Source organism: Rutilus rutilus, assembly GCF_951802725.1.
Source record: "Rutilus rutilus genome assembly, chromosome: 18".
NCBI classification, from domain to species: Eukaryota; Metazoa; Chordata; class Actinopteri; order Cypriniformes; family Leuciscidae; genus Rutilus; species Rutilus rutilus.
The window spans coordinates 2,178,892-2,201,391 of record NC_140231.1 but is presented as its reverse complement, the minus strand read 5'-3'; the positions used below and the strand labels follow the sequence as shown (position 1 = coordinate 2,201,391).

General features: G+C 42.1%; 1 protein-coding gene and 1 long non-coding RNA gene across 5 annotated transcripts in view; one reads left to right on the top strand and one right to left on the bottom strand.

Moving 5' to 3' along the window:
• The window catches only part of LOC311276886, a 374,569-nt gene that overhangs the window by 302,928 nt on the left and 49,141 nt on the right, over positions 1–22,500 (top strand). The gene's annotated exons all lie outside the window — the stretch shown is intronic.
• The window catches only part of tcf7 (transcription factor 7), a 64,640-nt gene that overhangs the window by 11,404 nt on the left and 30,736 nt on the right, over positions 1–22,500 (bottom strand). For all 4 annotated transcript variants that reach the window (XM_084386626.1, XM_084386624.1, XM_084386625.1 and 1 more), the window contains exons 4-9: positions 17,590–17,704; positions 8,957–9,035; positions 6,131–6,217; positions 4,355–4,471; positions 2,525–2,687; positions 2,058–2,165 (exon numbers count right to left, since the gene is read on the bottom strand). In XM_084386626.1, coding sequence (XP_084242752.1) covers positions 2,058–2,165; positions 2,525–2,687; positions 4,355–4,471; positions 6,131–6,217; positions 8,957–9,035; positions 17,590–17,704 — 669 coding nt within the window. The remainder of the gene's footprint in view (positions 1–2,057; positions 2,166–2,524; positions 2,688–4,354; positions 4,472–6,130; positions 6,218–8,956; positions 9,036–17,589; positions 17,705–22,500) is intronic.

Sequence of the window (22,500 nt, the reverse complement as noted above, 5' to 3'; positions counted from 1 at the left end):
CATTTCACATTTCGAGATTAAAGTCGTTACATTTCGAGATTAAAGTCGAAACATAACGAGAATAAAGTCGTAATATTTTAAGAATAAAGTAAAAATGACAAGAATATACAGTCTTGTTTATTTTTTTAGTTAAGAAATGCGCTCGTGAAGTCGAACTGCCTCGGACACAGATCTAAACATAGTAGCTTTTTACTTTTATCTGGGCTTTCAACAAAAGAAAATTCTACAGGCACTGGCATGCATGGCATTACCATTTGTCGTAGGACATTACTTTATTCTGAAATATATCGACTTTATTCTCGTAATTTTAGTTTTTTTGTTGTTGTTTTTTACAGATTTTTAAAATTATTTTATACGTTGTGGTTCAGGGCTTCCATAGATAACCATATAATGCATTAAGCAATGTAAATGCATACTACTAGATTAATAGAAAAAAATGTTATATCAATATTTTGAAATTCTATTCCAATTGTTCGTAAAAGTAATGATTTGTAAATAATCTTGAATGTCTCACTATAAATTGCTATTGTAGTTGTGCTGGAGTCGTCGCTTACACATTAAACCTGCACTTTACTAGAGCGCCCGCAGATTCTGGACCCGGACCTGCGTGTGTATCAGTACATTAGATCTGTGTTTGCTCTTAAAGTGACAGCAGCCTAATAAACCTAAACCTAATCAAACAACAAAAGACAAAGAGAAAATCATTTTTGTACCTTTAACAAAGACTAATCTAGATTTAACTTACACAACGAAGACTAAATAGTGTTATTTTTTTACATTTGATTATTACATTTCTGTATGTGAAAGCCACTGTTTAAAGCACCGTTTGTATCATGTGTATCTTTGTTCGGTTGCATTTATCTATGCTTGTGTTTCGTTTAGTAATTCCTATTTTATTACTGACTGTTCACTTGTCTTTAATAATGTTTGAAATATATTAGTTAGGTTTTGTTGTGGTATCGAAGTACTTAAAGTGCAACGAAAAATGACAAAAAACGCAATATGATTCGTCAGTTTTAAAGTCTGTCGCAACCCATATACACACACTATCAGTCAAAAGTTTCGGATCCGTAAGATTGAAGACAGAAGTCTCTTCTGCTCACCAAGGGTGCATTTATTTGATTAAAAATACACACACAAAAAAAAAACAGTAATATTGTTAAAGATTATTACAATTTAAAATAAACGTTTTCTATGTGAATATATAGTAAAGTGTAATTTATTCCTGTGATCAAAGTTGAATTTTCAGCATCATTACTCCAGTCTTCAGTGTCACATGATCCTTCACAAATCACTCTAATATGATGATTTGATGCTCAAGAAACATTTATGATTATTATCAGTGTTTTTTCAGGATTTTCAGAAAGTTCAAAAGAACAGCATTTATTTGAAATAGAAATCGTTTGTAATATTGATCAAAAGTGACAGTAAAGACATTTATAATTGAATTTATCCTTGATAAATAAAAGTATTGATTTATTTTATTTATTTCCCCCCAAAAAAGATGTTACTGACCCCAAACTTTTGAACGGTAGTGTTTAATGTTACAAAGGCTTCATAAAAATTGTACACAACTGTTTTCAACATTGAAAATAATAATGTATGTTTTTTGAGCATCAAATCATCATATCAGAATGATTTCTGAAGGATCATGTGACACTGATAATGATGTAAGTCATTAATTCAATAAGTCAATAAGTAAATGATGCTGAAAACTCAGCTTTGATCACAGGAATAAATTACACTTTACTATATATTCACATAGAAAACAGTTATTTTAAATTGTAATAATCTTTAACAATATTACTGTTTGTTTTTGTGTGTGTATTTTTAAGCCTTGGTGAACAGAAGAGACTTCTTTTAAAAACATTAAATATCTTACGGATCCGAAACTTTTGACTGGTAGTGAATGTGTTATTCAAAGCTGAGCGTTTGTTCACTGGATCTGATCCTGCTTCACTCTTATTTCCCACGTTACAATCACCACTGAGTTATCTGTGGAGTTATCTGTGGAGTTATCTGTAGAGTTATCTGTGGAGTAAAGAGAAAGCACTCACGTAGTTGTCTCGAGCGGACCAGCTGGGATAAAGCTGCATGTGAAGCTGTCGCTCCTTCCTCGCCAGTTCATAGTACTTAGCCTGTTCCTCACGGGTCAGAGCGTGCCACTGTTACACACACACACACACACCACCGTAAACACAGACTCATCATAGACATCACTGAACCAACTAGTGATGGGTCATTCATGAACGATAAATATTTTAAGTAAATATTTATGTTCCCTGTAAGTTATCTTTGGCCGCATTATAATGATTTCTTAATTCAGAATATGATCAAGATTGCGTAGATGGATGTTTTCGGGAAATTTGGCTGTTACAAGTATAGCATTTAAAGCCACTTAAATGAACGAAATGACTCGAATAAAGATTCGTTCATTTTGATGAACGAGAGAGTCAGTAAAATGATGCGAACTTCCCATCACTAGAACCAACACATGATCCTGATAACAGATGTGATGACCGACCCGTCGGCCCAGGATCTGGTTGATGGCAGCGCTCTCCTTCAGCGTACACTCGGCGATCACTTTCGCACGCATCTCCTTCATGTACAGCATGAACGCGTTCAGGGGTTTCTTGATCACCGGCTTCTTCGGCTCCTTCTCACGCTTGCCATCTGGGTGAGATTTGCTGAGGAACGAGAGAAAAGAAGAACCGAGTTAACGTTAAAGGTGACATTATGCCCCTTTTCACAAGATGTAATGTAAATCTGTGGTGTCATCAGAATGTGTCTGTGAAATTTCAGCTCAAAATACCAGATCATTTATTATAACATGTTAAAATGGACACTTTTTTGTTGTTGTGGTTTTTTGTGTGTCCCTTTAAATGCAAATGAGCTTTTAGCTCCGCCTCCATTCAGAAGAGGGCGGAGTCTTTACACGAGCTTCAGAAACTCCAGCAATAACAGAACAGGCCAATCTCACTCATCCAGAATCCCAGAATCACCAGTAGCGAGAGCAGCCTTACGGAGAGACTCAGGAAGTTTCTGAATGTTAGTGGAGACATTTGTGTAGTTGTTGTGGAGTTACATTGATCATCTCATCATCATGTTTAACTTCTCCACAAGTGTCCACAGTTCCTGAGGTGTTTGTAAGACAGCGGTGACATGTTCTGGTCAATAGTGTTCAGTGCTCGTCTGTGCTCAACCACAGAACAGTTTCAGGCTTTGCTGGATCTTCTGCCATTGCGTTAGAACTGGTCTCTGTTGTCGCTTCTGAAACCAAATGTCGGCTGGTGTGTGTAAACGTGCAGATTAAGGGCCGGTAATATTATAATAAGATCCTCTTCATACGTCAGAAGGAGAGAGAAATCTGATCGGCTTATTTTTTGACATGCTTGCAGAGAAAGACTCACCAGAACACAGTTACTGGGCTTCACTTTTCATGTTTTCAGGGTTGGTAGAAGCACCGGGACCCGATTATAGCACTTACACACGGACAAACTCTGAATGTCCCTTTAATGTTGACAGAAAAATTTGAATAAAATGCTATTCAGAGTGAGGAGTGTTGGATAATACAATATCAGTCCCACCAGGGCTATTTGTGTGATTTCTTTGTGATCAAAATGTGATTTTGTGGTGACAATTTCCAGATATTTGGGGGGGAAAAGCAACAAAAAAAAGCTATGTTTTATTTATAATTTGCCATATTATGATAGATGCACAATAGTCATACATGACACAAAAGACAAAAATGCATAAAACTTGTACACTTTGGTGTCTTACGAAATTCTTATACATTTTAGCTTTTAAAGCAACCAATGGACAATTCTTTTTTCAGGCTTGGGAAGAAAAACAGATTTGGATGGGATTAAAATCTCAAAGTGCATTAATTCCACTAACATCCTCCGGGAAAACTAGGACTGAAGGCTTCAACTCGAAACTCAAAGGTTTTCACTGTATTCAGACACGGACACATTCTGCTCACAACACCAAAAGGCCAATTACAAAAACTGTAAAGCTCACACACACACACACACACACACACACACACACACAGATCTAATATACAGATGCACATGCAAGTCCGCACACACTAAACACACTCACTTACACACACACAGATCTAATATACGGATGCACATGCAAGTCCGCACACACTAAACACACTCACTTACACACACACACACACACACACACACACACACACACACACACACACACACACACACACACACACACACACACACACACACAGTACTATAAAACAACCAGAGTAATGTTTGACATTGATGAATACGCTTTCAGAAAGTAAGAACGTAACTTGAGTGTGAAAGCATGAGGTTGTTGATGAACTTACTGGTACATGTTCCTGTCGAACTGGTCGTGCTCCTGTTTCCCTGAGGAGGGCACTATAGCGGGGTGAGGGATCCCTGTCGCGTGCATGCCGGACTGAAGCATCAGAGAGTGAGAGAACCTACACACACACACACACACGAACATCACTGTTATCTCAGCCCACACCATGACATTTTCTAGATCCGTCAGTATTAAAAGGGAACTCCCCCACGCATCAGAGCAAAGACCACATAAACACTCAGAAATGTTGGGTTGAGTTCCCTTTTAATGAACATCTTGCATCAAAGACGGTGTTAATGCATCATGTGACCAGCAGCTGGCGCTGTTTCTGCACTGCTGAAGCATGTTGTACTGCATCACACACACATAATCTCGCTCTGCATGGAGGAAAACAAGCCATTCGATTAAAACTGCATCTCAGGGAGACAAATATCCGTTCAAAGCGGCTCTGATATTTGACCAGCCGGTCCTGATGGGAAAGAGACTGGAGGAGGATAACAAACGCTCGTCGTTCCTCAAGACTGTTCAGGATTTGTGCCCTTGACACGAGGAGAATTGAAGAAAGATGTGCGTCGTCTGTTGACATCCAAATAAAACCATTTCCACAGCTTGGATTTATTACTCCATGTAAGCATATTAACATGATTTGTTCATCTAATTCGGGTTTTGGGTTACAAAGCGAAACCACAGGCGTCTTTGAGCGAGGAGATCATCATCAAACACACACACACACACACACACAAGATCCATCTGAGCTGAGCTGACGGCACCGAACACACCTCTGGGTTACTTTGTGTGTGTGTGTGTGTGTGTGTGTGTGTGTGTGTGTGTGTGTGGCTGAGGATATACATTCACAAGAAAGTGTTTTACTGTGAAACTTGCAGAACGTACAGCTGCAGTCTTGTGGTTCATCACGTGCGTGTGTGTGTGTGTGGGTGTGTGTGTCTCTGCACAGCAGATATTAACTATTTTCCTCTGTTGGTTTCCATGCAACTTACCAAAAATCAACACTACAAAAACACTAAAGAGTCGTGCAAAAATAAAAACCTCTATTGCCGCTTAGAAGAGACTAAAACTATTGTTAACTCCTATTGTGTTGATAAAAAAAAAAAAAAAGTGTGTTTGGGGTCAAATTGAATGGCAAAAATTAACTTTAAAAAAAGCTGTAAACACACAGATTATAGCCTATACATTTACTCCACAAACTAACTCTACGAACATGTAAAACCGTGATAGATGGACCTCTAAACCTTTACGCTGAGGAGAAAATCCAACGCCACTTTGAGGAGAACAAGAGAAACATGATTATGTATTTCTGCTCATCAACACTGGACATCAGACACACGGCATACGCTAATAACTCTTCATCACTGTCTACTCTCTGTGTCTAACAGTTCTGTCTAATAACGTATGAGACTGGACTGTTCGTACACTAATGAACACGGAGAATGCGAGCGCTGCCGTTCTCAGCGACTTCAAAATAAAAGTCTCAACAACAAGCGTGTCTTACGTCACTTCAGAGTTCCTGCCGGCGGTGCGAACGCAACCAGGAAAACCTTCCTATGGGAACCATTAGTTCTCTGGGAAACACACTGGTGGCTCGTTCCTAGAACTACCCGGTGCGAAAGCCCCTACTAGCGTAGAGTTGGGCTGATGGCGAAGCTGCGACACACACAGGGCTGAAGCGTTGGATCGGTCAGCGACACACACAGGGCTGAAGCGTCGCGCTGGATCGGCCGACACACACAGGGCTGAAGCGTACTGTACTGTACTGTACCTGGGGTATGAGGAGCTGCTCTGCAGGCTGGAGGAGTAGGACTGTCTGAAGCCGCAGGAGGGCAGAGGATAGACAGGCTGATTGGGCCTGTGGGTCGGGGGACACAGTTAGAGGAACGCCTCCCAACACTGCGCTCCGGACTCAACCGATGCTGGGTGTTTGGGGCACGACTATCTGTTTGTCTGAACAATGACTGACGGAGGCACTCGACATTTTTTTGCGACTGCAGGACGACGCACACAAACCGTTTCAACACTCTGCATTTCTCACAGAAAGCGTCAATGGTGGAGAAGCAAACCCTACTGTGATCTTGCTAATACCACTATTGTCAGAGTATTTTAGGGGAGAATGTAGTTGTTTAGACCTCAAACATGCAATTTACAGGAAAGTATTCACAGCACTTCACTTTTTCCACATTTTGTTATGTTACAGCCTTATTCCAAAATTGATTACATTCATTATTGTCCTCAGAATTCTACAAACAATTCCCCATAATGACAATGTAAAAACAGTTTGTTTGAAATCTTTGCAAATTTATTAAAAACACACATGTAGGGGGGGTGCGGGGCACAACCTAACGCGGGGTTAAATGTAACACGGACCTTTTACATAGTTAGTCAGGAACAGGTCATGTTTCGCTCTTTTCTCTCGCTGCCAGAAGACGCTCTCCTGAGGATTTGAGTGTTTTGACACCATGCAAGTAAATTTTTTCATCATAGGTTTTTTCCGGTTTCTGAGTTGTGTGTGTGCGTCACCAAATCTAACTTTATATTACCTTAATCACTGTCTTGTTGGCTAAAACATAGCACCATTAAGAAACACGTCAGCAACTCCTAGCAACTGTTAGCTCGGCTTAAACTATGTTTTACACAGCGGGGTTAGTCGTACACACCTTTTCAGGTTTGAGCATTTATTTATATATGTATTTTGCCACATTTAACTTTCACAAACAATGTTGGAATTTAAATGTTAAAGAACGATTTTTCCACACTTGTTTACTATGCATTGATCACACGTTTATTTATTAAAAAGCCTGTTTTTCATGCAATAAACCCTTTTAAAATGTGATTTTGAGCTTGTTTTTATTATTATTACTGTTATTATTAATAATAATAATTTTGCATGCAGCTGCAACACACATATAATTCAATAGCAATTACAATATTTGATGATTTTATTTATTTATTTATTTATTTATTTATTTATTGCAAAACTGTGCAGCCCTTTCATACATATATCTCTATCCACGATATTGATCCATAATAGAAGGATGATTGGATGAGGGAAGGATGTATGGATATCTCTCTATACTGATGTACAAACAATATCAAACTATACAGATAAAATAGTACTGAATTATGTGTTACACCTAACCCCTCTGTCTGTTACAGTTAACCCCGCATAACCCCGGGTAAGCTGTAACATCTGCACATCTGTCACTTTCAGTGCAACTGTACGAAAATGGAAGGTCCTACAAACAAACTTTAAGTGTTCATTTGTAGCAGAGGTGTGTATGTTGCTTGTTAGATTAATCTAACTTAATTATTTTTTTAATAATTGAGCCAAAACCAAAATGTGTTAGGTTGTGCCCCGCGCTCTAGTCTCCCGAGTCCCTGCCGCTGAATAACACCCCCACAGCTGATGCCGCTTCGCTGTAGGGATGGTATTGGCCAGGTGATGAGCCTGCTTTCCTCTAGACATGACGCTTGCCATTCAGGCCAAAGAGGTCAATCCAATTTTGTTTCTCATGGCCTGAGAGTCCCTCAGGTGCCTTTTGGCGAACTCCAGGCAGGCTGTCATCTGCCTTTACTGAGGAGTGGCTTCCGTCTGATTGGTGGAGAGCTGCAGAGATGGTTGTTCTTCTGGAAGGTTCTCCTCTCTCCACAGAGAAACGCTGTAGCTCTGCCAGAGTGACCATCGGGTTCTGGGTCTCCTCCCTGACTAAGGCCCTTCTCCCCCGATCGCTCAATTTGGCCGGGCCGACGGCTCTGGGAAGAGTTCTGGTGGATCCACACTTCTTCCATTTACGGATGATTGAGGCCACTGTCCTCACTGGGACCTTCAATGCTGCAGAAACTTTTCTGTACCCTTCCCCAGATCTGTGCCTCAGTCCAGTCTCAGAGGTCTACAGACAACTCCTTGGACTTCATGCTTGGTTTGTCCTCTGACATGCACTGTTAACTGTGGGATCTTATATAGACAGGTGAGTGCCTTTCCACAGCATGTCCAATCAGCTTAATTTACCACAGACTCCAATCCAGTTGTAGAAACATCTCAAGGATGATCAATGGAAACAGGAGGCACTTGAGCTCGATTTTGAGTGTCATGGCAAAGGCTGTGAATACTTATGTACATGTGTGATTTTTTTTCTTTTCTTTTTTTCTTTTGATCAAATTTGCAAAGATTTCAAACAAACTTTTTTTACATTGTCAGTATGGGGGTATTGTTTGTAGAATTGAGGAAAATTAATTTAATCCATTTTGGAATAAGGCTGTAACAGTGAAATTGCTGTGAATACTTTCCGAATGCACTGTATAGTCTTCAGTTAAAAGAGGGAATTATTAAATATGTAATAATTTTGTTATGGGAAAGTTGGAAAATATGGAAACGTTTTCTCTTCCCTTTTAAAAGTTGACAAGTCAGTTAATTTTTCCATCGTAACTATGCCAGATTATCTGGTCAGTCAGTGTTGTTCTGACCCACCAGTTGAGAATCCCTCTACTTTACACTAAAGGCCACAAACACTGATGGAGTTCAGCTTTACATCTCTACATTAGCGAGTAATGACATGACATGTTTGGACACACAGAGGCGCTTCACTCTTACCAGTTCATGGAGGGAGTGATCTGGCCTTGAGGCAGTGAGTAGTAACCGGAGATCTCCTGCGACTGATGCCTGTGAACACCTGTAAGACAGAGAGAGGAGGATGGTCATCATCAACACGCTGGGAACCTGCCATTACGCCTCGTCTCAGAGGTCAAACGCCTCGAATCCTCAGAGAGAAAGAGGCAGAGCATCATTTCCCGCAAAAAAATCCCACAAAATTGTTACAAAATAAAAATGATAAATGATAATAACAATAATAATAATAAAAAATGCATTTTTTGTTCTAAAAATATTTAATTATTTGTAGGATTTATGATTTTAAAAAAATGTATGATAAAAAAAAATTGTGTTATTGATGAATCAGATTTGTTGCTCTTGTGGGGCCATATTAAATCAGCTGGATTTACCACTAGTTTTGATCATACATTTTCTGTCAAAGCATAAATCCAGAAAAATGTAAACAGCACAATTTTTTATAAAAATAAATAAATGTATATGTATATATATATATATATATATATATATATATATATATATGTGTGTGTGTGTGTGTGTGTGTATTATATAAATAAAGTTACTTATAGTTAGCGCTGATGTTATTTCAATATTCCACTTTAGACATTCTACGGTCTATAATAGACTGATTCCTTGATTACCAGAGTAATCATTAGTGTCAGCCCTAGATTAGTTACAACATTTTTAAAATGCTCATGCATTGTTTTGCATTTTGTGATATTCCAGTCATACATTAAAGATTTCTTAAAAATAGTGTTAAAATGTTTTTGTGCACAGTCTCGTCTCGTGAGCTAAATGTATCGTCACACCCCTAATAAAACGTAATTTCCCAAATCAGACCCAGATGAGTCACTAGTTGTCATGCAGTACAAGTAATAAGTTCATACTGAGATCTCTGACCTTTGGTGTTTTAGTGCAGAAACACTAGAGGAGACACAGTTCAGATTTTTCACGTTTCAGAGCAAATCAATGTATGGATTCCTGACTTGAAAACGTGTAGATTTGCAGATAAAACCATCTTGGTGACATTTCATGATTTTATAATTGTAATTATTTTTTTTTCTAAGTACATGTACTGCGTTAGATTAAACTGAGAATGGTCATAGGACTTGCATACTGTTGTCCTATTGTTAGTTTAACTGCTTCTATTGTTCTCCTCAATTGTAAGTCGCTTTGGATAAAAGCATCTGCTGCTAAATGAATGAATGTAAACGTAAAAAACAAAGCAGTGTCAGTGTGTTTCCTTCAGGAAGTGATTTGTCAGCGCGAGCGGTTACGAGCGACCCCGGGCAGCCTGTGTTTGCTGAAGAATGCTACTTGATCACTATAATTTGCATTTGCTCTGGGCCGGTTTGTGAAGCGAACCCTCAATAAATCTGCTGTGCTGGAATGTGACTGAGTCAATAGCAGTCTTCCTGAGAGAACAAATGCACCTGAGAGAACGACTCTATGAGAGAACGACTCTATGAGAGAACGACTCTATGAGAGAACGACTCTATGAGAGAACGACTCTATGAGAGAACGACTCTATGAGAGAACGACTCTATGAGAGAACGACTCTATGAGAGAACGACTCTATGAGAGAACGACTCTATGAGAGAACGACTCTATGAGAGAACGACTCTATGAGAGAACGACTCTATGAGAGAACGACTCTATGAGAGAACGACTCTATGAGAGAACGACTCTATGAGAGAACGACTCTATGAGAGAACGACTCTATGAGAGAACGACTCTATGAGAGAACGACTCTATGAAAGACTGTACCTGAGAGAACGACTGTACGAGAGAACGACTGTACCTCAGAAAACGACTGTACCTGAGAGAACGACTGTATGAAAGACTGTACCTGAGAGAACGACTGTACCTGAGAGAACGACTGCACCTCAGAGAACGACTGCACCTCAGAGAACGAATGCACCTCAGAGAACGACTGCACCTCAGAGAACGAATGCACCTCAGAGAACGACTGTACGAGAGAACGACTGTACCTCAGAGAACGACTGTATGAGAGAACGACTGTATGAAAGACTGTACCTGAGAGAACGACTGTACCTGAGAGAACGACTGTACGAGAGAGCGACTGTACCTCAGAGAACGACTGTATGAGAGAACGACTGTATGAAAGACTGTACCTGAGAGAACGACTGTACCTGAGAGAACGACTGCACCTCAGAGAACGACTGCACCTCAGAGAACGACTGCACCTCAGAGAACGACTGCACCTCAGAGAACTACTGTACCCGAGAGAACGACTGCACCTCAGAGAACGACTGCACCCGAGAGAACGACTGCACCTCAGAGAACGACTGTACCCGAGAGAACGATTGTACCTGAGAGAACGACTGTACCTCAGAGAACGACTGTACCTCAGAGAACGATTGTACCTGAGAGAACGACTGTACCTCAGAGAACGACTGTACCCGAGAGAACGACTGTACCTCAGAGAACGACTGTACCCGAGAGAACGACTGCACCTGAGAGAACGACTGTACCTCAGAGAACGATTGTACCTGAGAGAACGACTGTACCCGAGAGAACGACTGTACCTGAGAGAACGACTGTACCTGAGAGAACGACTGTACCCGAGAGAACGATTGCACCTCAGAGAACGACTGTACCTGAGAGAACGACTGTACCCGAGAGAACGATTGCACCTCAGAGAACGACTGTACCTGAGAGAACGACTGTACCCGAGAGAACGATTGTACCTGAGAGAACGACTGTACCTCAGAGAACGACTGTACCCGAGAGAACGACTGTACCTCAGAGAACGACTGTACCTCAGAGAACGACTGCACCTCAGAGAACGACTGTACCCGAGAGAACGACTGTACCTCAGAGAACGACTGCACCTCAGAGAACGACTGCACCTCAGAGAACGACTGTACCCGAGAGAACGACTGTACCTCAGAGAACGACTGCACCCGAGAGAACGACTGCACCTCAGAGAACGACTGTACCCGAGAGAACGATTGTACCTGAGAGAACGACTGTACCTCAGAGAACGACTGTACCCGAGAGAACGACTGCACCTCAGAGAACGACTGTACCTGAGAGAACGACTGTACCCGAGAGAACGATTGTACCTGAGAGAACGACTGCACCTCAGAGAACGACTGCACCTCAGAGAACGACTGTACCTGAGAGAACGACTGTACCCGAGAGAACGATTGCACCTCAGAGAACGACTGTACCTGAGAGAACGACTGTACCCGAGAGAACGATTGTACCTGAGAGAACGACTGTACCTCAGAGAACGACTGTACCCGAGAGAACGACTGTACCTCAGAGAACGACTGTACCTCAGAGAACGACTGCACCTCAGAGAATGACTGTACCCGAGAGAACGACTGTACCTCAGAGAACGACTGTACCTCAGAGAACGACTGCACCTCAGAGAACGACTGTACCCGAGAGAACGACTGCACCTCAGAGAACGACTGTACCTCAGAGAACGACTGCACCTCAGAGAACGACTGTACCCGAGAGAACGACTGTACCTCAGAGAACGACTGCACCCGAGAGAACGACTGCACCTCAGAGAACGACTGCACCCGAGAGAACGACTGCACCTCAGAGAACGACTGCACCTGAGAGAACGACTGTACCTCAGAGAACGACTGCACCCGAGAGAACGACTGCACCTCAGAGAACGACTGTACCCGAGAGAACGATTGTACCTGAGAGAACGACTGTACCTCAGAGAACGACTGTACCTCAGAGAACGATTGTACCTGAGAGAACGACTGTACCTCAGAGAACGACTGTACCCGAGAGAACGACTGTACCTCAGAGAACGACTGCACCCGAGAGAACGACTGCACCTCAGAGAACGACTGCACCTCAGAGAACGACTGCACCCGAGAGAACGATTGTACCTGAGAGAACGACTGTACCTCAGAGAACGACTGTACCCGAGAGAACGACTGTACCTCAGAGAACGACTGTACCTCAGAGAACGACTGCACCTCAGAGAACGACTGCACCTCAGAGAACGACTGCACCTGAGAGAACGACTGTACCTCAGAGAACGACTGCACCCGAGAGAACGACTGCACCTCAGAGAACGACTGTACCCGAGAGAACGATTGTACCTCAGAGAACGACTGCACCTGAGAGAACGACTGTACCTCAGAGAACGACTGCACCCGAGAGAACGACTGCACCTCAGAGAACGACTGTACCCGAGAGAACGATTGTACCTCAGAGAACGACTGCACCTGAGAGAACGACTGTACCCGAGAGAACGACTGCACCTGAGAGAACGACTGCACCTGAGAGAACGACTGCACCTGAGAGAACGACTGTACCCGAGAGAACGACTGCACCTGAGAGAACGACTGCACCTGAGAGAACGACTGCACCTGAGAGAACGACTGCACCTGAGAGAACGACTGCACCTGAGAGAACGACTGCACCTGAGAGAACGACTGCACCTGAGAGAACGATTGTACCTCAGAGAACGACTGCACCCGAGAGAACGACTGTACCTCAGAGAACGACTGTACCCGAGAGAACGACTGTACCTCAGAGAACGACTGCACCCGAGAGAACGACTGCACCTCAGAGAACGACTGCACCCGAGAGAACGACTGCACCTGAGAGAACGACTGCACCCGAGAGAACGACTGTACCTCAGAGAACGACTGTACCCGAGAGAACGATTGTACCTCAGAGAACGACTGTACCCGAGAGAACGACTGTACCTCAGAGAACGACTGCACCCGAGAGAACGACTGCACCTCAGAGAACGACTGCACCCGAGAGAACGATTGTACCTCAGAGAACGACTGCACCCGAGAGAACGACTGTACCTCAGAGAACGACTGCACCCGAGAGAACGACTGCACCTGAGAGAACGACTGCACCCGAGAGAACGACTGTACCCGAGAGAACGACTGCACCTGAGAGAACGACTGCACCTGAGAGAACGACTGCACCTCAGAGAACGACTGCACCCGAGAGAACGACTGTACCTCAGAGAACGACTGCACCCGAGAGAACGACTGCACCTGAGAGAACGATTGTACCTCAGAGAACGACTGCACCTGAGAGAACGACTGTACCCGAGAGAACGACTGTACCCGAGAGAACGACTGCACCTGAGAGAACGATTGTACCTCAGAGAACGACTGCACCTGAGAGAACGACTGTACCCGAGAGAACGACTGTACCCGAGAGAACGACTGCACCTGAGAGAACGATTGTACCTCAGAGAACGACTGCACCTGAGAGAACGACTGCACCTGAGAGAACGACTGTACCTCAGAGAACGACTGCACCCGAGAGAACGACTGCACCTGAGAGAACGATTGTACCTCAGAGAACGACTGCACCTGAGAGAACGACTGTACCTCAGAGAACGACTGTACCCGAGAGAATGACTGCACCTCAGAGAACGACTGCACCTGAGAGAACGACTGCACCTCAGAGAACGACTGCACCCGAGAGAACGACTGCACCTGAGAGAACGATTGTACCTCAGAGAACGACTGCACCTGAGAGAACGACTGTACCTCAGAGAACGACTGTACCCGAGAGAATGACTGCACCTCAGAGAACGACTGCACCTGAGAGAACGACTGCACCTCAGAGAACGACTGCACCTCAGAGAACGACTGTACCCGAGAGAACGACTGCACCTCAGAGAACGACTGCACCTGAGAGAATGACTGCACCTCAGAGAACGACTGCACCTGAGAGAACGACTGCACCTCAGAGAACGACTGCACCTCAGAGAACGACTGTACCCGAGAGAACGACTGCACCTCAGAGAACGACTGCACCTCAGAGAACGACTGCACCCGAGAGAACGACTGCACCTCAGAGAACGACTGCACCTCAGAGAACGACTGCACCTCAGAGAACGACTGCACCCGAGAGAACGACTGCACCTCAGAGAACGACTGCACCTCAGAGAACGACTGCACCTCAGAGAACGACTGCACCTCAGAGAACGACTGCACCTCAGAGAACGACTGCACCTCAGAGAACGACTGCACCTCAGAGAACGATTGTACCTCAGAGAACGACTGCACCTGAGAGAACGACTGCACCTGAGAGAACGACTGTACGAGAGAATGACTGTACCCGAGAGAACGACTGCACCTGAGAGAACGACTGCACCTCAGAGAACGACTGTACCCGAGAGCGTCCACGAGAACAGGAGAAACACCTGAGGGATCAGTCAAGCCTACCTGAGATGAGAATTCACCCTATCGCTGTTTTCTTAAATGCATGTTATAGACACTATCGTCAACGATTCATCCATGTCAGTTTCGTATAAATGACTGAATCTTTGCTGAGATATATATATGAAAATGATTCAAACTGCATTACTGTGGCAGACGACTTAATCACTGTATAGTTATAATAGGTTTTCCTAAAATAATGTGTTCAATTGACAGCCCTCATGAACCAAATACTACTATGATATATTTAATATTTAAATAATATAGCAATATTGTTTTTACATTCGAGTTGGGAAAATTAGGAAAAACACTAAATACATTGGAAAAATTTTGCAATGAGGTTTCATTAGTTAACGACACTTTAGTTAGTTAATATTAGTTAGGATAAACTAACAACAAATAATACTTTATTAATCTTAATGTTAATCTCAGCGTTTACTAATATCTTATTAAGATTAAAATTTGTATTTGTTAACATTAGTTAATGCATTATTAACTAACATTAAGAAAAGTTAATAAATGCTGTAAGAATACATTTCTCTGTGTTACAGTATATAAAATAAACAAACAAATAAACAAATAAATGCCTAGTTTTCACTTTTTTGCATTTATTATTGTATTAATTTTATTTTAGTCCGTATACATTACAACATATGGAGTATTTCCAGAAACATTTGCTGATATGAATGGCCAATATTTCTAGAAATACCCCATATGTTGTAATATATACAACGTAACGAGCAGTACAGCAGTCATACGAATTTAATTCCATTTTAATTTCACTTCCTTACTTACAATTCTATCTCCTGTTTGTGACCTCAATTCATATTCAGCAACTGAATAGCAAAGATGGCACACAACCGCAGTTACTGGTTATGATTGCTAGCTAACACTAAATAATGTTTTTTTATTTTAAGAACTCGCTTTCAAATGTCCATCATGACAGACGACAGACGACAGACGACAATAATAGCAATTCTTTATATGAGGAGTCTTTACCTAATAATTACATCATAACAATAATTCTTAGGTATAATGTACTTATTGTGTTGTTGTATTGTACAGGTGGTGGATATGGGTAATATTAGGACAGGTTTCCTGGTATAAGTAGGTTTAATAGTGAGTTAACATGTAAGGGAAGGTCAACATGTAAAAATACATAAATTAATAACATGCTGGTATTTTTAAATCCAAGTACAATGTAAAAACATGTCTGCACACGATAAGCAGATTGTGTGGAATTATTCATTTAAACGCTAGAACATAGTAGTTAAAGACACTTCATATGAACTTGAATGGAAAACAAGCCTTAAAAATAGTCTTTCAATATGCGACGCGCTCAGCGAAACCCTGCGAGAGTGAAACCGACGAGAAGCCTGAGATGACTGGAGCGCGAGCTCAAGAAAACACCATCGGGATCTCACACACACACACTACAGTAACACACACGCTTCATGTACAGTAAGTGTCACCGGTTCAGATGTTCACTGTCCTGGGCATGTACTTTACCTGGTGTTCGTCATGACACATTTCACACTCGAGTTGACGGCATCATGTGAGCGTGTTGGGTCATGGTGGTTGAGTCTGGTACAGTTCACTGATTCTCTCACACACACACACACACACACACACACACACACACACACACACACACACACACACACACACACACACACACACACACACACACACACACACACACACACACACACACACACACACACACACACACACACACACACACACACACACACACACACACACACACACACACACTTGTACATCTATCTTTATGAGGACATTCATTGACTCAATGCAATCTCTAGCCACTTACCCTAACCTTCACAACTAAGTGCCTAACCCGACCCCTGACCCTAAACCGACCCTTAACCTCATTATAACCTTATCCCTAAAACCAAGTCTTGACCCTCAAACAGGCCTTTAAAGGCTCTCAGAAACTGAGGACCGGCCAACATGTCCTCACTTTACTCTCTTTGTCCTCACTCCAATGGTCTAAAACTCAAACTGGTCCTCACAAAGATAGTTGTACAAGTACACACACACACACACAAGCTCTCTCACTTACACACTCTCACAAACACACACACACACACACACACACACACACACACACACACACACACACACACACACACACACACACACAAGCTCTCTCACTCACTCACTCACACTGTCACACACACACACACACACACACACACACACATACAGTGCTGGCTGCGCATCTTTAGTAAATCCTGACAGTAGTTTTTAATGCCAAAAGAGGGAAAGCTGTGAGTGAATCTGACTCTTAGTTCCAGTATACTATAATAACCCTCTGTTGTGTGTGTGTGTGTGTGTGTGTGTGTGTGTGTGTGTGTGTGTGTGTGTGTGTGTGTGTGTGTGTGTAAAGACGTGATATACCTGGTTTCTGGCTGGCGTCTGTGGGAATGTGTGTAGGACTGGGGTTGAAGTGATCGTACGGGAGAAGTGGTGTGAGCGGATGCATCCCCGGCTGGACCACCGACACCTTGTTGGACTGCAAGAAACACACACACACACACACACAATAAGATGCTGTCAGTCTTCAGTCTGATGCTTGAAAGCGAGTGTGTCAGATGTTGAATACATTTGCTGAGAGAATCAATGGTAGGAGCCATTTGATCGATACGCCTTTGATGATCAAGGCCAGAAGCACAAGAGCTTGTTTGCTTTCATGTCTGTGTTTACAAATGGCCTTCAATAACTCATGTGAAACCCAGTTTGCTAATGCTAACAGCATGTTGTTTGACACGATGTGTCATGGCGGTTGCAGGGCTGGAAGTATCTGCATTTCTTGGCCAAACTTCTGACTGCTGTGCCTTTCATATGGGCGTCTTTTCATCCGAGCGCCGAGCACATGTGTGCCGGAGAGAGGCCGAAGCAATCTGACAGATTTGTGGCCACATTTATGTAAAAAAAAAAAAGTACATTTTCTCCTTTTGGTTCTTCGTAACGGACAGAAGGAGATGGAGACTCTCAGCATTAAAGACCTGATCAACACACCCGAGGAAATCATATTCCCCTAACCGTCGAGTTCTGCACGCTTGCAAACACTCACTGAAGACGTACTTGCTGAGTTTTGGTCGCCTTTGGCTTTTGGCTTGCTTAGTTGGGGACATTTAATATTCAATTATATTATTGATCTCCTGCATTGACACCATTATATGAGAACTGAACGATGACATTCTCCAGAGCGGCTATATATATATATATATATATATATATATATATGAACTAAATTAATAACTCTTAACAAAAACGAACCATCACTGAACTTACTTAAACTGGACTATGACACAATTTTCTTCTGGAAACAAACTCTGTTGCATTATTTTCCTGTTATCTTTGTAAAGCTACTTTGAAACAATCTGTATTGTAAAAAGCACTGTATAAATAAAGGAGACTTGACTCGACTGAAGCTCTGCACTGCGAAATGAGTCTCATTTACATCGTATCTGCACTTGTTGTTTATGGTGAGAGTGGAAAACTGTTTTCTAAGGCCTCCGATTGTTTTCTAAGGCCTCCGATTGGCTCCTGTTTTCTAAGGCCTCCGATTGGCCACTGTTTTCTAAGGCCTCCGATTGGCCACTGTTTTCTAAGGCCTCCGATTGTTTTCTAAGGCCTCCTATTGTTTTCTAAGGCCTCCTATTGTTTTCTAAGGCCTCCGATTGGCTACTGTTTTCTAAGGCCTCCTATTGTTTTCTAAGGCCTCCGATTGGCTACTGTTTTCTAAGGCCTCCGATTGGCTACTGTTTTCTAAGGCCTCCGATTGGCCACTGTTTTCTAAGGCCTCCGATTGGCCACTGTTTTCTAAGGCCTCCGATTGGCTACTGTTTTCTAAGGCCTCCGATTGGCCACTGTTTTCTAAGGCCTCCGATTGGCCACTGTTTTCTAAGGCCTCCGATTGTTTTCTAAGGCCTCCGATTGTTTTCTAAGGCCTCCTATTGTTTTCTAAGGCCTCCGATTGGCTACTGTTTTCTAAGGCCTCCTATTGTTTTCTAAGGCCTCCGATTGGCTACTGTTTTCTAAGGCCTCCGATTGGCTACTGTTTTCTAAGGCCACCGATTGGCCACTGTTTTCTAAGGCCTCCGATTGGCCACTGTTTTCTAAGGCCTCCGATTGTTTTCTAAGGCCTCCTATTGTTTTCTAAGGCCTCCTATTGTTTTCTAAGGCCTCCGATTGGCTACTGTTTTCTAAGGCCTCCGATTGGCTACTGTTTTCTAAGGCCTCCGATTGTTTTCTAAGGCCTCCGATTGGCTACTGTTTTCTAAGGCCTCCGATTGGCTACTGTTTTCTAAGGCCTCCGATTGGCTACTGTTTTCTAAGGCCTCCGATTGTTTTCTAAGGCCTCCGATTGGCCACTGTTTTCTAAGGCCTCCGATTGGCCACTGTTTTCCAAGGCCTCCGATTGGCCACTGTTTTCTAAGGCCTCCGATTGGCCACTGCATTCATGTGCTCAACAGAAAACATGTGATTGTTTCTAATGCTCAACGCTGCAAAAATAGCTTGTGAATGATGATTGATGCAACACGAGCAGATCTAAATGTTATGCTGCAATCAACACTTATAATTGACCCCCAAATTCATAAAAAAAAAATCTGCACAATTGTTCATTTTGGTGGAAATAAAGAATCGATATAATGAATGTAAAACACCGGGCGAGTCTCACAAAGAAAAGTCTAGCATTTCACCATATATATTCATATTGCCCAATTTCGCATCGCAATGCATCTCGTTCTACAGACATTTCAATATTTTGCTGGAAGACAAAAAAAAGTTTGCTTTGAGGAACAAGCAGGGCTTAAACTTAAAACTCACCAAGCGCCAAACGTGATTAAAAATCAAGTAAAAATGTAGTGTGCGCAAACATCCGAAGCACGCGTCCAGAAAGCCGAGTCTCAGAGCGCGTGCGAATACTAAACTGAGCTCGCTTTCACGTCTCCTCGCACTTGAGTGGACAAACTCACACAAAATGATGTCAAAAAATAGCAAGTATCCTGGTAAACACAGCCGGTTATGTCTCAAGTATATTGGATCAGTGCATTCGCTCTTAAAGTGACAGCAGCCTAATATTCCTGTCATTAATGTTAAATAAACAAAGGACAAAGAAAAAAAACAATCACTGCTCTTGATAATCACTTTTGTCACTTTTTTAGGATTAATTAATAAGTATGTTTAATTTATACAGTGAATATTATGTAGTGTTATTTTACATTTGCTTACTTTATTAAATTTCAAATATCAGACCTATCTGAAAACCATGAAAAGCACTGGTTATTTCATTTGTATCTTTGTTATATTAGTTCGTTTTAGCTGTGGTCTTGACATTGGAATAGCGAATTGTGACCCTGGACCACAAAACCAGTCACATGTCGCACGGGTATATCTGTGGCAATAGCCAACAATATGGGTCAAAATTTGCGTATTTCCTTTTATGCCAAAAATCATGCAGATATTAAGTAAAGATCATGATCCATGAAGATATTTTGAACATGTCCTTCCGTAAATAAATAACACATTTACTTTTGTGAGTGAATGCAGCACAATCGCCAACATAAATGAACAATTTTAAAGGAGATTTTCTCAATGTTTCGATTTTTTTGCACCCTCAGATTCCAGATTTTCCAATAGTCATATCTCAGCCTAATATTGTCCTATCCTAACAATTATTATTTATTAAAAATGTATTCATTATTTATTTAAAGCTTATTTATTCAGCTTTCAGATGATGTATAAATCTCAATTTCAGAAAATTGACCCATGTGACTGGAACTCTGGCTTCGTTCCCTCCTTGCATAGTTTTGTACTTGTACTAAACGTGCTAAACAAATAAATAAACTAAAAAAATAAAAAAAATAAACTGGTTTTGTGGTCCAGGGTCTCAATTGTGAATCTTCACTAGCATCTAAAATGTTGGTAACATTACTGTAAAGCATCTTCATGGCCGGTACATTTTCTTAAGTCAGCGGCCATTGGCAAACAGGCCGTGTGAACAAGCGTTCATCTTTAACACGATGCCCTTTCCCCACACAAGCACAAATTAATTTCACTACAATGACATGTTTGATTCCATATGAACAAAGTCTATTAGCATGTGGATCTTTCCTTTTATCCTGCGTTTGTTTGAGCGGGAACGCAGGGACACGACGACACAACACTGACGCGTCTAATGTATTCTTTCCTTTAAAAAAATCTAAGTGCTTTTTTTGAAGCGGAAATTAGACGTCCTTTTGGAGGCGAGCGCTTTGAGTGTTACGTCTTTAATCTCGCGTGTGTGTGTGTGTGTGTACACGACGCGTCTGAATGGGCTGCCGTGATTTCACACACGATGGCATTGCTTTTGATTGATTTCATTGCCTTTGGTCTTCGGTGATAATAATGCCTGGAGAGAGAGCGTTTATAAGGAGCAACTCTTTGGACGATCCTGGAGAGTCACATGATCGTCAAGAACATCTGAAGAGTCACATGATCACTCGTTTACTTGCATTTGATTGGTCACCGAGAAACCTAGATTTTTCACTTAATCGAAAGGCGAAAATAAACTATAATAATACATTAATTGATCAAATTTAATCAAGAATGAGATCAAACATTTAAACAGACTGTATTTAAAACAACTTTTTAATGATATAATGGTAAAATTACGACAAATCAATATGGTAAACCCAGCACTAGCGTCCACATTTGATCTGCTGATCCACTGACTCAGTCAAACCATGGCGTTGGAGAAGCGCTAATGAAACGCCACTGTTACGCTCAATGATTTCAGCCTTTAAAAAGGTTTCCAGTTTCAGCGGATGTCGTTCTTCCCACCATTTTGCATGAAGATGAGAGGCTTCACAGGCACACATCACTTTAGCCTCTTAATAAACCAGTGTGGATGAGCTGAAGATTGTGGAAAATATTCAAAATAAATATGAAACATTTCGAGAATGTTTCGATCCCTGAACTAAGGGGTGTGTGTGTGTGTGTGTGTGTGTCGTCTGCACTTCAGATTACTGTAACTGAGAACAAACTCCACTTCCTGAGTGAGTGAAAGTGAGATGAGCAAAATTTCCACAGTGGTCTTTAAAGGCTGTGTGTATTCCTGTTGTATTGAGGGTAAGTGTGCGTGGGCTTATTGGAATCGAGGTCAGTTTGATTTCGACGGCTCTTCAAGCGCACGAGACGTGACGGTGGAGCTGCGAGACCTTCAGCGGGTTCAGTTTCCACAATCTGGAAATGATCTGAGATCTGAGATCTGGGAGATGGGAAAATGAGTGCCACTTAGTTGGAGGTTTGAGGAGCTTCAAA